This window comes from Helicoverpa zea, chromosome 4 (genome assembly GCF_022581195.2).
Source record: "Helicoverpa zea isolate HzStark_Cry1AcR chromosome 4, ilHelZeax1.1, whole genome shotgun sequence".
Taxonomy (NCBI): domain Eukaryota; kingdom Metazoa; phylum Arthropoda; class Insecta; order Lepidoptera; family Noctuidae; genus Helicoverpa; species Helicoverpa zea.
Genome location: NC_061455.1, coordinates 4,133,127 through 4,149,306, shown reverse-complemented (window position 1 = coordinate 4,149,306; position 16,180 = coordinate 4,133,127). Strand labels below are relative to the sequence as shown.

General features: G+C 38.9%; 1 protein-coding gene across 2 annotated transcripts in view; it reads left to right on the top strand.

Moving 5' to 3' along the window:
• The window catches only part of LOC124630148 (pituitary homeobox homolog Ptx1), a 39,453-nt gene extending 26,355 nt beyond the window's left edge, over positions 1-13,098 (top strand). For both annotated transcript variants that reach the window (XM_047163884.1, XM_047163883.1), the window contains exons 4-5: positions 3,358-3,605; positions 10,482-13,098. In XM_047163884.1, coding sequence (XP_047019840.1) covers positions 3,358-3,605; positions 10,482-11,060 — 827 coding nt within the window. In that variant the 3' untranslated portion in view covers positions 11,061-13,098. The remainder of the gene's footprint in view (positions 1-3,357; positions 3,606-10,481) is intronic.
• The last annotated feature ends 3,082 nt before the right edge of the window (positions 13,099-16,180 follow it).

Below are 16,180 nucleotides of genomic sequence, written 5' to 3'. Positions count from 1 at the left end.
CTACGTAGTGCTATGATAATCGTACCTTTATTTTATGAAATGTGATTACGTAACACTTGTCATTACAGCAGCACACAATTTGAATAATTAATTTGCTACCAGAACAATAACCAATTGCCAATTATCATAATACAACATTAATTAATATATATCCTATAATAACTATCAAATAGGTAGTAAAGGTCTAATAGGGCAATTATCAGCATATCAAGATTACGTTATAGAGACGACAACCGATCGCATTTGCGCAATGCTGGATGAGATTAGGATTACTATAAGTCTTAGGTAAAAATGGACTTATATGTTAGGGCAAAATAAGAGTACCTATGAATTATGTCATTACCTACATGAATCTTGAATACATTTTGTAAAATAAATAGAAAAAAATAAGCTTTGACTCATCTACTTGTTTTTAAGATTTATTAATTGTACAGCTTGCAGAATTGATACTTAAATCCTTGTCAATATTATAAGCCATAAAAATCTTGCAACTTAATTCTTAGCTATCATAAAAATCGTAGCAGTGACTGTGTATAAATACTACTCGCATCCTACATTTGAAGCCCTGCGATAAGAATCATTATAGTAAGAATGTACACTCGTTGTAAACTATTTGAAAGTAAACACATTAAAGGAAACGTCGCGTGTTTTATCAAAATCGAGTGTCGGCTTTGAAGTGGCAACATATTCTGATATCGGTAACACATGTAACTACGCTGTTTACCAACCAGCTCTTGTCATGTCGGCCAAACGCAAAGGCATAGATTAAATATGTTACCTACTAACGCAAAGGTTAGTTCGAAATGATGGATGGGTCGGCGAACGCTCAAAGCGTATCGCTGATAACCGCTATCGATGTGTTATCGACGCGTATCGGACTTATCTAGGGTTGTCGCAGCTAAACACTGAACGTCAGGGTATTCTATTAGGGTCCATGGCCTGTAAAAGTTTGGGGATAATTTTCTTACTGATCGAGGTTTCATATACGAGAGTAAAGTAAGTTAAAGTTAATTTAGAGATCGTCATCATTTAGCACGCTCGCAACATTTAACGAATAAACAATTTACTGTCATTTATATTCTGTGATAAATTTGAATCTAAATCCAATCAATTTCATTATTCAACATAAGGCTGTCTCTAAAGCCTGCTGGAAAATAAGAAGGGTTACTATATAAATACTTGTAAATTAAACGTACATGTCTAACTTTGCAAATTTTCGCGCCAGCCCTACATTATGGGCGGATAATGATCGCAGTTGAGGATGGCATCGGTAGCCGGGTGCGTAACCTTTGAGTCCATAATCCCGCCTTGTTCATTATTCACATACACCAATGAGACTCAAGACACCTACCGATTTGTGATTGCCATTTTTCAGCAATATGGACGAAATCTATTCGTGAAATAAACACCTTTATATACTTGAACCTACCCACTTGTCTTGTTAATCGACGTAGGTTTGTGGTATGTGCCTGTAGGAATTTTATATCCTTTTTATGATTTTGGAAAAATAAACATGAACATTGTAAATACAAAACTATTCGTGCGTATCTCCAACTATCATAATTTTATGACGACAACCTAGTATTTCAGTAGGTACAATATCAGCCAATAATGATTATTTAACAATGTTCAATCAAGATAAATGCTAGCAATAAAAATGTTAACGTTAATCCGATATGTAATAAATGAAATTACAAGTTAAAACAATTTATTATCAACATAAAATAAACAATGTTATTCATATCGCCGTGCTTCGCTACGGTAGCTGTCGAAACTTTTCATTGCCTAATTATATTGTAAAACAAATCGCTTGCTTTTTTGAAAAATAATTATGTTAGATTTATTGTTATATTTTTTCTTTTCACAAAATAGAAAAGGAACACGCAGCTTGCTTACTTGAAACTTGCCAAATTAGAAGAACTGCTATATTTGCAATCAAACTAAAATTAAAATACATGTCTTTATTTCGGTTTTTACAATAAACTTTAAGTTCAAATGAACTAAAGCAATCGTTCAGATTACAAGCACTACATCGAACCACAATCTAATAGAACCTCAATCGATTGGGAGCGCAACCGCGCAGCTTTTTGACACCGATAGTTATTCAGTAGTGACCTCTATTGCACTAGAGACAATAGGTACATTGACACAGGGATTTCGAGCAAAGCCAATATACGCGGCTTGATTGCGATCGACGCGTTATCAGTAACGAATTGATGTAATAACAACACGGTATCACTTGTCCCCTCGCTCGATACCGTTTTCGAGGGAATTTTAACATTGTACAATCATGCGGTAGTACTTTCAATAGTTGGTGATGGCTGTTGTAAAAACTGCACTGGTGTTCAATGTACTGTTTACAGTCTATTAGATAAAGGTACTTTATAGGGCTAGTTGATTTTTTGCTTTGATATAATTTGGGAGGAAATTGATTTTAAGTTGATAGGTACACGATAGTCAAAGAAAGAAGATGTAGATGATGATGCTTGTCAAATTTACCTTCAAGAACCTTATTACCTTAGGTACTTTATGAAAAGTTAGAGTTTAGCCCCCTTACTTATAAAATCTCTAATCACCTACTAAGCAACATTTTAACTAATCACTACTTAATGTCTTAAGTAGTGATTAAATGTTAGTTAAGACATGCTTAAGCTACGTTTATAAGTAAGAATTTTCTTAAACAGCCCTTAAGTATACATTTAATTCACGTTTATAAGTAAGGCTGTAGAAGTTTATTGGAATATTTTATGTTAAGTCTATTAAAAATATAACGACATTAAAAGTTAATAGCTAACAATTTCTTTAACACTAATTTTCTTTCGAAAACACGTTCGTTTTACACTACTATTACCGCTGCCTATCAAAATATGTGCCGAAAATAGATTTTATTGCATGTAAGTGATATAAATTATATGAAGTGTGACGTCGCTCATCGAGATCAACGAATTTACGGCACTGTCGTAAAAGTATTAGGTGCGCTTGCGTCTAATCCTCCACCGCATTATGGGCTTGCTACTGGTACTCGCCGGCCGTGGCCCTGATTCTATATTTTTATCTAAATAATATTAAATGGGAAAATACTTTTACGTAACATTTTGTTTTGATTGTTTCTTTTTGTTTTTGGATTATACTTAGTATAACGAGTGCTAAATTGGAACCTCGTTTTTATTTTACAGCTTTCTTTAGCAATTTCGGAGTTTATGACTGTACTTTTAATACAGTGCTTTCGTACGACGTACACACATGCAATTAAAGATTCAAAATCAACATAAACTCGACCAAAGCTTCGCTAATGAACTTGTAGTAGCTACGAACTTAAGCTATTAAACTTGGAACTAACTCCGTCTATCTGTTCAGGCAATCGTCCACTGACGTCTGAGCCGACGATAAAGACGGAGTCAACGACTCCCGGCGTCGGGCCCGATGAGCCGTCAATGGACGACAAGGGTGACAAGAAGAACAAGCGACAGCGCCGCCAGAGGACGCACTTCACCAGCCAACAGCTGCAGGAGCTTGAAGCCACCTTCGCCAGGAACCGCTACCCCGACATGTCCACGCGTGAAGAAATCGCCATGTGGACCAACCTTACGGAAGCACGAGTTAGGGTAAGATATCTACCTACGTATAACGACACTTACAGATAGGTTCAGGACTTATTATTAAGGCCCCTCAGTATCAAATGCATGCGGAGGTAAAATTGGGTGTCACATTTTCAGTTTTTATGTCGTTGCATGCAGTGTGACAGACGCGAGTGCATTACAATATTAACGAGCTAGATGTTTAGGCTAATCGTCGCATCCGGCGCGTCTTCGGTATTTTTGTGCCGTGCCGGCCGACGGAACACGGAATCCCTTAATCCTCGAGGATTTGATGCGTCTATTTCGGTCTCTTCATAATCCCCGGCTTAAGTCTGATCGCATCCACACTCACTGTCAATAGTTTCCGAAGGCCCCTGTTAGAGATTCTGTGGTTGCAAGCGAGTTTGTAGTGTTTAGCTTGTACTGAATTCATAGAATACTTTACGGTTTCTTTGGCATGTGGAGTGGTTAGTTTGGTTAATCTCTTGAACATGTGTATCGGACGAATTCTTAGAATTTATTTACATGTATTTTAATAACGAACGTAATCGAATACATTTTTTATACAGTGTCGTACTGAAAGTATATAAAATTGTTTTATTTTCGCGCATATTTCATCACGACATGATTAATAGAGTTTTAAATGAACTAACTGAGATAAATCACATCTTTTTTCATTTTGAATATCTAATACAGAGAATCTTGCAGAATTTGCCAATGCTCGTTTGTCATCAATTATAAACTTCAGAAACGTAATAGTGGAAACATAAAAGTTTTATTAATTAATTCTCAGGGTTGCAGTCATTCATGTACAAAAAAGAGAAAAAAAACTCACAACCGATTTATTGAAATATTATCTGTCATTATTAGCGAAGTCATTGGTGCTTTAAGAGAGTAATTTACAGAGCTTTTTCTTTGATACAAATAATATTAAGCGAAACTCTCTTGTAAGCAGATTAAATACCTTTAAGTATTCATATAAGATGCTATTTCACATAAGGATTTCAGAAATGCATACTTCATACACAACTTTGAAAACAGGCAATAGATTTAACGGGACGACGGATAAAGCTGAAAATTCCACTGGTATAATAATTTGCAGCTAACCGTAACACAAGCGAGTAGTGATTCGCCACAAATACACCGTGGGCAATTAATTACTCGGTTATCACATGCAGATACGTGTAAATCGATACTTTATGAGTTGATCGCGTTGGTTCAAGTGTTAGGTATTCGGTACTCGACTGCACTGGATCATACGCGTGTGTTCTTCAAAACATTCTCGTTTGTATGCTAGGGCTGCGGCGCGTCTCAACCTTTATCATTATTGAACTTCAAGTGCTTTGTCGAGTGCCGGTTATCGTTTCCGTTAGGCTTTGTTGTATTGTGCAATAGTCTAGAACTGGATCGATCGAGATAGGTTACTTCATTACGTATTACCAACTTACATTGTTTTAGAGGAGTATTCAATTGTGAATTACAAAGTCTCGTACATAACCTTTTTACATTATACTTTTGATAAATCAACAGTGAAATACTTTTGCTTTTGTGCGATATATTCCCACTGTGGTCTATTTCACTTTTGCCCCGTAATCCAAAATGAAGAAACCATATTGACTAATATGAACATGATTGCTTAATATGTATAACATACGAGAGAATTTATAAAAGAATTTACTAATTTTAAATAGTAAAAAATATCTAAAAAAATAATGACTGAAAAAGACATAATTATTATTGAGCAATAATGTAATTAAGACAGCCCTAAACAGGGGATTATGGTTCGTTCGTCCGCGCAGCGCCGCCGCGCCGCGCGCCGTCTAATAAATCTGTGCGCGCGCGCACCGATAAATCGTTGAACATTATTTTTGTTACCAACTCATTAGGGTCATTGCCTGCTTATTGACTCAATTAGCGTCTGTAAAATATGATATGTTTAGCTTTGTTTTCTTTAACACGCACTTCCTTGCAAATAAAACCACATTTTTATTTGAGTTGTTATTTAAAATGTTTCATGTCTTCAGTAAACTTTTACTGTCATACTTTTACACTGTCTTATTGTGTACAAAACAGACGACATTTCATTTGTCGTCGAAGTATTTCTTTCATCTCGTTCAGAATAACACATCACACAACAGTGATTACAACCATAATTTGGGTTTAGTTTTTGCGGCAATTTGTAAAACCGCCCCCGGCAGTTTTCCTTTCTGAGAAACGAAGCGACACGGGCCGCGTCGTTGCGCGTCGCCGCCAATCGTCCGTGAAACAGCTCTTGACACATTTCATTTGACACGACGAGACCGCCCTGTCGATGTGTAGCGTGACGTCCAATTACAACATCCATCTTACGCACTACACAAACACATCATTTTACTATTGACGTATTATATGAACTAGTCAGAATATTATCGTAAACTCAACTACTTGTTATGATTTCTAGTGAGATACATAATATTATTCCGTGAGATCTTAGGTAGTCTAGAATAGATGTTGATAATCCTTGGTAATATTCCAGCGTCAGAGCGAAGATGATCGTTACTTTGTGAAATAATCTCACTTCAGTCTTGCCTCAATTTCCTTTGTACATTATTTCTAAATATTAATTCTTGTCTGAAGTCAGAATCCACGTCGTTACGGATGCTAAGAAAAGGTCATACATAAATTATATTGAAATATCCTAATGCATTAAAACAAGGAAAATATAGTTCCAAAGTTACAGCTAAAACAAAAATAAACTAGAACTCTGAAAAAAGAAGTAAGTAAATCAAACGAATAGTTTTAAGATGTGAAAACATTTTAGTGTGTGCATGTGTAAAAAAGGCGTGTATCAAACGCGTCCGCCGACAGGGCAGGCGGCACGGAACATTATTTATTTTACGTGAAAACGGCTCGCCCCACCGGCTCTCGGTCTGTTTTTGCGATGCTTTTAGTGCACGTCCCTGTCGCCTGTCTCGTTGCATGCAAACAGTTTAGCGAGATTTACCTTGTTTTTACACACTGGTCACGCGTGCAAGAACTAACTCTAGCCTCTGACAGAGCTGTATTAGCAGTGGCCCGTTTGTGCCCACAATTACTGTTTGTTCCCTTTGTGCAAACCAAAGTTCATGCAAAATATGAAAAGATTACATTATGAAAGTTACGTAGAAGTCGTTGGAAACTAACTTTGCGCATGTTTGAGCACCGAGAGTTACATCTATTGCGTTAAATCGAAGAATCTCAGAATGATAAAATATTAAGTTTATGATACCAGATACATTAGGTAGTTTGTTTCCAATGTAGCAAGTAGTCATCGCATCTAATTTTAAACCAAAAACAAAGAAAATAATTTAGTCTAGCGAAATGACTCAACTTATCATAAAGCACCTTGACATCGCTAAGTCGGCTAAAGCATCGCATCAATATTGACATTTACAATACAAGCAAATGTTGCTATAATTACATGATTAAATAACATTGTCATGTTGTAACCACGGCTGGCCCGATCCCAACCGGTAGTCTTCGCAATAATCTCACACGCTGAATTTGTTTCAGTAAACAAGAGATACGGTATTAACGCATTTCAATTACAAAATTTATTTCACTTCGCATATTCTTGCCAAGTATTTGTATTCCCGGAAAGTTTACTTTGTATATGAAGTTTTAGAGTTTATTATTGCTAGTCGTATGTTAAGGCGAGGTTGAGCGGCCGGCATGCTAGATGTCCAATGAGTTATCCCGATTATGTTTTGATAGGCTTACGGTATAGTGTTGTGATCCCGCGGACTTTGCACGGCGTTAGCACGGAATTTATATCAATGAATGGAAGGTAAGATCACTTCACTGTCAAATATTGTGGCTGTTTAACTGCCTATTTTCTGTCATCCGTATCAACTTTAGTATTCCTTGTTTATTGCACTCAGATAATGTTTTGGAACATTCGTTATTTTTTTCGTGTTTGGTGATCTAAACCGCGAAATTTCTGCTTGTCAAATGATTCAGCTTATATTATAACAATCAGAAGGCGATCTCCGAAATATTTTTATATGTTCTGTGGTTTTACTGGTACAAGAGCATTGTCCATAATGCGGGAGTTAGTGGCTTCGCCCGGCAGGGTGCATTTAATAATCTACTCAACGTTAGGGGCGTCAGCGACTGGTCACCACAGATTAGCAGCCTAGTCTCCAGTAGACTGAAGCACTAGCTTGCTGTTTGCTGCAATTAGCTATGTAGGAAGTGATATAGCATAGGCGACAAAGACTGTTTAATATTAAGATTTTTGTGGCTCTAACTACAACTATTATGGTAAATAATATTTTAACAAACTATTTGTATTTAATTTTTAAATGAATTTGATCAATTTTCATACCTACATATTTCGTAAATGAAATTGCATGCAAATTAAACTATGGGTGATTTATTTCTAAAATTCGAATAACAGTGGGAAAAAGTTCAAACGTATTTTATTAGTATCTACTGACTGCATAGACAACCCTGACTCAAATAGAGTCAATCCCGAGTTTATTATGCTATATCCATTTATGCGAGCGCGTGTTTATTTGACTTTGGAATACTCTCGGACCAAATCGCACTAGCAATAATAGTTCCACTTGCTTACGTTATAAGAACTATAATCCAATATCCGTAAACTATGGCCATCCGCTCGGATAAACCGTAGTTTGATTGATGACACTAATAAAACTGTGATTCCAGTTTAATTTAAATTTAAGGCAATTTAGCGACCCTGTGGTTCTGCTGACCGTAAAATAACTTCATTATTGGTGGTGGGGTGTCCTATCATTCATCACTGCTAAACTAATGAATTTAGAAAGGCCTCAATTTATTCGTTACGTGCTAATTTCACGTCTTGAGGTTCGCTTATTATAAGTAGATTGTCTGTCTTAGAATACCCCAGTAAATTAATTAAAATTCAACATAGCTATACCTCTATTTTTTAGATTAGCACTTGGAATTTGGTTTATAGTGCCGTTGATATGGCTAACTCGCATGGGTTTTGGTAGAAGTGAGTGGGCTTAAACCTACCATTACAATGACTGAATGGTTTTCAATGAATACGGACCTTAAAGCTAAAGTTCTACGGTCCTTCGTAGCCTCCGTAGCAACTTAATTGTAGCATTATAATTTCGTAGCAAATAATATGCTTCGCTCGTTGAAGGCATGTGTCAGTAGGTATTCGGGCGTGCGGCAGTTCGCATTAATCTTGCTGTACATGCGCTCCGGCATGATAACTTGATAACCCAGACATCTACCGTCACACTGGCCGCTGGACGTCGCGGCTGACAGCAGTTCATCATTGCGCTTTCCGATATCGTGGCAAGTTTGCCAATCTGATGAAAATATTACACAATTTTTCAGCCCATATGCAGATTCTGTACTTATTATTAGTTACTCCATATTTAGGTGGTACTTATAAATAGGTAGAAACGTGTCTAGTAAGTTGAAGTCAAATAGAATTGGTCACAATCTAACATTCTCGTGAAGGTGTTAACCCTCTAAATGCGACAAACAAGCATCACACGGAATAAATTAAAGCGAACACGCATTAGTATCGATTTCGGAAGCATTAAAAAGTGTCGGGGTGTCTCCTTGGCGGGTGACGGAGGGCGCGGGACGGTCACCATTCTGCAATAATATATTTAAAGGATTAGCCCCGCGTCGCAATATCGCGACCCTCCTCCGAGCCCCAGCGCCCCGCCGCGCCGCGCTCGCCGTCCGCCGCTATTCAAATAATGGAAATTATTTCCACATATGTGCACCTAAATAAATATCATTCCAACGTCATTATTGAACACCCTCGATGTTTCTGTGGAGTTATTTTCACCCGTTTGTTTCGCGGTCTGAATGGGAAATAGCGGATGTGCAAAGCTTTTTGTTTTGGTTATGGAAGTGCCCACATATTGGTTGTTTCGATTGTCATTAATATGAAATCTATTTGAAAGTAACAAAAGTATGGCGTAACAAATCTTTGTAGCTTCACATGCGTGCGAATTTAGATAGTAGGTAAAGCGCGGTTTACCTGTGTCAGCCTGTGTACGAAACATGCGCTCATGCGAATTTGTGAAATTTATGTTTCGAAAAATAAACGATTGTATATGGGGTGGAAACGACCGTTTATGTTCACTTAACCGAGGAAAGAGGGTATTATTTACCGTTTCGGCTGGGTGAACCCGCCACAGTGAGTGAGACAAATACCGCCGGCGGCACAATATTTATTGCAGTCGCTACGTGGATTGCGCAATTTATCGCGGAGGTGTCGTCGGCGCGATCGATCGCCGCGTGACGGACGCGCGCCATACATCAGCGCGCGCGTTATTTGCGCTCACGGCGACTTATCACGCGCTCGCAGCACTCCACCCTCAGCAGCACGGTGGTGGCTGTGTGCTGCCCAGCGGCCGCTCATTTATTGCGGCTCGATCAAGTCGCGGCGAGCGGCCCCGTCCCGCCCAATCGCGACGCTCGTTTATCTTCATTTCGCGGCCGCAATTAGACGGGTCGTTGGCTGCGGCAGGCGCTGCCCGGGCGGGGCTCGCCTCCGCTACGTGGCTCGAATACACGCCACAGCCACAGCCACGACGCTCTGTCAACTTTGTAATGAGTAAAGTTGATAACTACGCAACGCAAGTCGCGTCCACATTCTGAATCTCGTTAAAACTTGTAGATTTGCCATGAAAATGCCGGACACCCAATTTACCTGTCTCCTATAAATTACAAAAAGGTTGCACTGCTTGAAAGTTTAGAAAACAGTGTAAAAGACTTTCGGAATCTTACTATTAACATTAAAATTAGAAACATCATCAAATCTTACATACATAACAGTCTAATATGTCGTACAAATATCAGTATTTTTGTCAATTGTAAGTAGGTATACCTAAGGTAACTCAATTCTAATGCATCCTTTTCTTACAGGTGTGGTTTAAAAATCGGAGAGCGAAATGGCGGAAAAGGGAAAGAAACGCTATGAATGCTGCAGCAGCCGCCGCCGCAGACTTCAAGAATGGCTTTAGTACACAATTCAACGGTCTGATGCAGCCCTTCCCTGACACGGACGCGTTATACTCGTCCTACCCGTACAACAACTGGGCGGCCAAGGTGCCCAGTCCGCTCGGCACCAAGAGCTTCCCGTGGCCGGTGAACCCGCTGGGCTCCGTGGTGCCCGCCAGCCACCACCAGGGCTCGGTGAACTGCTTCAACACGGCAACGTCGATGGGCGGCGTGGGCGGCGGCGGCATGGGCGGCGTGACCGGCTCGGGCGGCGTGGGCGGCGGCGTGGCGCCGTGCCCCTACACGCCGCCGAACCCGTACAGCATGTACCGCGCGGAGCCGTGCGCCGCCATGTCGTCGTCGATCGCGTCGCTGCGGCTGAAGGCGAAGCAGCACTCGTCGGGGTTCGGCGGCGGGTACGGCGGCGTGTCGCCGGTGGCGCGCGCGGGGTCGGCGCCGCTGGCCGCGTGCCAGTACGCGGGCGGCGTGGCGGAGCGGCTCTGAGAGGAGGCGCGCGGGCGCGACGAGCGCGACGCGCCGCAGCTGGCGCGCGCCTCCTAGTCGCCGCCGCTGCCCGCGCCGCACCACGCGCCGCACCCGCTCTACCGCCACCTGTGGGACTGGTTCGACTGAGCTCGCGTGCGACCGTGCGACCGTGCAGCACTCTCTGTGCATCCACGTGCATGCAACAAACTTACCTAACTCCGGGCAATAAAAACTTAACGATGTCGTTCTAAAGTTACTGTAAATATGTAGTTATGTATGTATACCAAAGCGATGTGTGCAATTTTTACAGCTTATAATATACCTAGATAATGTAATGTAAGTGTTTAGCTTAATATTGAACATTGTATATAACATGATAATTTATTTGAAAACAAATAACGAACATTGGAAATCGTTATACAGCAGCCATAAGTAAAGGTACATTTCCGAGATATGTTACAGACGCACGCTTCAGTAGCATGCAGCTCAAGTAGTAACAAAATGGACGTCATATATAATTTGGCTGCGCCCGCAGTGCATTCGCATACTTTGATTACTTACAGGTTCGACGCATGTGGCCGATTGCAGTTGCTTGCGGCAGATGCGTGGCTCGGAAATGTATCTTAATCGTTGTTGTTCCAAATGTTTTACTTATGTTGGCGGAGACATGAACTTGTTAGCTCAGACTCTTCACTTAACAATGCAATAAATGTCGCATTCAATACTTGCATGTGAAGTATATCTAGAAATTAACTCTTGGACAAGTCTGCACTATCAACAATCCTTAATTTATTACCACTCATAATACCTTCCTACTTATTAAAACTTGATGAAGATTGTACTAAATTCTCATTCAGACATTAATATACAGGTTGTTGTTCTACAAGTACAATAAATTGTATACTTTTTTGTAAGTACGTACTGCAACAATTTTGTTTTAAGTAAACCTTAATAATGTAAATATAGGGTAATATGATACTAAATTGTAATTTGAGTACATTTTGAAAACATTATTGTCAAAAACTTTTTAATAAATAAATGGCATGCATGAAAAATCGTCTCAAAAGTATATTGGATTAACTAGCAAACATTGAAGTACTTTTCTACAGTACCTTATCGATTGTTCTGTTAAATGTAGATGTAAAATCTTAATATGCATTTGCAAACCCATAGAAACTTTGACAGTTTACTCCTAAACCAATCAGGTCTTTACAAATTAATTTTGTCGTACCCGTTTGTCTGAACGGCTAATATCTGAAATAGTCTGACTCAGTTTAATTGTGTCTAGACAATATTATTACTTCCAGTTTGGAATAAAGTTCAAGTTAAAATTACTCAAAACACTTTTGTCAAGTAATGTAAATATTTCTCAAAGTTACTACGCGCTACGCCTGCTACGACGAATGCTACGCGAGGCTACGACGTTACTTTTTTAGATCTCCCATGTATATTTCTATTTCAAATCCAATAATGTTTATAGTTTATGTGTTTTATTAATTGCTATAAGGACTTCACATAAATAGTTCAATAATACAACAGTATTTCACGACTGTCGAATATTGAAAAAGTGCGTGTAGTCGTAGCCGACGTAGCTATCATATGTATAGTAACCAAAGTTATGTTTGACTAACATCCATTGCTAGAAATAACTGCTTACACAATGAGATTAACGTAACCAGGATCTCAATATTTATTAAATATTTATAACTTAACACCGTTTATGGATGTAATAATTGTAAAATATTGTAACTATTTAGATGTAAACATTCACTAGCTATAATGTTTAGTTTATTACACGAATTAGTATATCCTACTTCCGTGTGCCTACCTTACAGTGAAGGAAACACTAAATTATGGAAATAAATAATGTAAATATATAGATTTGACTTTAAATAATAATTGATGTGGAATTCGAGGTTTTCATTTTATACATATCAGAACAAAATATCTGCGAACACGAATAGTTTGTTAAAGTTATTTTGTAACAATTAAGAGAATACCGGTTGTTTTGTAACTTAAAAAAACCTCTAGTCATAATAAAAGATATCACTGAGTACTTTTTGGTTTTAATAATTATTAGCGGCATACCCAACTCATTCACGAACATATTAGCGGCATACCCAACTCATTCACGAACATATTAGCGGCATACCCAACTCATTCACGAACATATTAGAGCAGTAGGTAAGTATGTACGAATAGGATGAGGTCCTGAATATATTCTAGATACTTTTCGTGAAACTTCTTAGGCTTAAAAAAGGTTTTTTAGTTTTTCCACGTTCAGAAGAGTATATTCCATATTTTACATTCCACATTATTTTCATACACTAAAGTCATAACTATAATTTGAAGGGTATAATCGTATCCATAATAACTACTATTTTTGCCAATACATGCCTTTGTCAAACTACCTTATGAAACCTCTCATCTACAGATCAAACCCATTATGACGGAGCGTTGTTAGAGAAAATATTACTGATACGAACACATATCACGCGGATTGGTTTCCGAAACGAGATGATATTGGTGTACAGTTGAATGACCTCGCCTTCATCTCATCTTCTCGGAAAATGAGTAGTTTATGTAGTTATCCACAGAGAATATAGCCTGTAGATGTTATTTTCTTGAGGTGCCAAAATACGTGGAGTGTTTTTTTTGTTGTTGACAATAAATAGGCTAAAGTTCTGTTCCACCAAGTCAAGTTCTGAAATTTAACAATTGTTAGTTTAACTTTTTACATTTTCAGGTATTTGTTGATAGGAACCGTTTAAAGTAATGTTACTCTCCAGGATTATAATGTTTTAGTAGGTACCTCAAATGTCAATAAATACATAAGTGTATAGATCAGAAATCGAGTGATTTTAGTGAAGCCAAAACTGGAATAGTGCATCAGTTTGAGTGACTTTTTCATGTCTGAGTACGTATGTGCTGCTTTCTTCAACTTTATACTGATTTATGTTTTTTTTTTTTTATCTATTTTGATTACAGAACATTAACACATTCTTCAAACTAATGCGGGTTGTTATTATTTGCGTTTGATTCATACGGGGCCACTACAAGGCGCTAGAGAGTTATATTTTTGGACTCATACCACATTACTTATATCTGTTACGCATTGACAATCTATCAACCGGTAGTGGGATCCTAAATCTACCAGCTGATGTTACTCGATTTATCATACTAGTTATCTAAATTATCTTTCACTTATGACTACTTAGTTGTAATAAATTAAGGCTTATATTAATGGACGCGATCCTACACTCGAGAAACCAATAAAAGTATTATGAATCTGATTTGTGAAATCACTCCATAGTGATACAATTAATTCTAATATATTCAGTGAAATAATTTAATTAATCAGTTAATTAACAAACAAATTATCATAATTAGCATCATATTTGGTACATGACCGTTGTACGAAACGATTTGATGACACCACTTCGCACGTTGTCGACACCTAGGCTAAACTAAAACCAGTAGGTACTAGAAAACTTTCAATCGAAAACACGTACTTACTTTGCAAAAATACACCCAAGAAATTCAATAAATCTTTCTCTAAAGCCGTCTGAAAATTATTCAAAGTCAATTTTATAACAATACAGGGTAAAATAAAAATGTTCGAACGAAACTAGGTCTCACGAATGCGACACGATAAAGTCGCGTTTAAAATGTTGCACCGAAAGATGTGCATTATAGAGAAATGGAAATAAATTTCACGTTACTGTAAGCTATTTTATAGCGGCGCTCTGACGACGCCTGCCAGCGTACGAGACAGATTGCGTTGTCATGGCAACGCGGCCCTACCAGCCTCCCAGCGTGTATACTTGGTAAAAAATTAAATACCTAAAGTGTAGGCGAAGAAACCTGGAGTCTTAGAAAATTTGGCATTCTTAGATCAAAAAAGAAAAGGTCCTTAATTTTTTAAACCACGGTTATTTTTCCTTCTCCTAAACACCTATATGTGGAATAAATAAAACAGAAAACCTAAGAGATATACCTAACTCTTGACCTGTCGTGCTGTTATAAAAGCCTCATTAGAAAAATAAAAGCGCCGAAAATTTTAAAAGCTGCTCCTAAGCTCTAAATGCCAATAAATTGGCAACAATTGATTCATGAAAATCTGTGATATTAGCCGGAAAGTATACAATAATCCTGCGAATGATTATGGTTGCGTCGGCGGCGCGGCGCGGGCGCGGTGCGGACTCGGCGCGGTGCAAACACACAGTTTCCAGGTGCTCGAATCCGAGCGCTTTAAGGATTTAGCCGAGGATTTGCTTTCAATATTAGCCGCCGGCCGCCGGGGCAGGCCCATTCCGTTCCGCCCGTACCTTTTTTATTATTTTGTCGCATCGTTTTGGCTCTAAATGGAATCATTCCGCCATCTACATTTTTATTTTTCAATTGCTGCCCGATTAGTGGGATTAGCCGTATCGCTTTCCGATTCTTTGCTCCTTTTGGTGGGAGCTTTCGCGGACTAACGCGGCCGCGCTGTCGCCCGGTCTAATCGCTTTCGGTTTGGGACGCAATCAAACCATATTCGTGTGGCGCGATCACTGCGCCGCTTTGACGTCAAAGGTCGGTTTCGGCCGGTGCGTACAGCACTGTGTTTGTCGACGCTGTCATTATCAGAGAGTCAATGTCGAGTTTTTATTATTTGATGTTTAATTAGGGTACATAGTATTTGTTCACGGTTCCGTGTGTACGCAAGCACGAGTGTGCGGTGGCCGCGACTGGGGCCTGCGCGTCACTATGCTTATCTTTATGGTGACAAACATTAGTATGGCTTTTTATTTTATCAAGGATCGCCTTAGTCACCGAGGTCCGGAGTCTACGTGCGCACATGAGCACCTTATCATATCAACCCTATATAATATTTGCCCGACACCAACACGAGATGTAATGCGAGTAATACATGCACACATAGGCTCACGATGCGTCGCGCGCCAGCGTGCGGGTGGTGACATGGTGACAATGCCTTACGTAGTGTTTTGCATCAGCTATCTGATAACTCGATCTGGTGTGAAAGTCATTGTTTGTGCCTAATTATCGTATCGTTGCCTACTGCTTACTGGCAGAAACAAGGGATGCGCTATATTTGAATTTTTTACCAGAATTCTAATATACTTAGGTTTGTGACA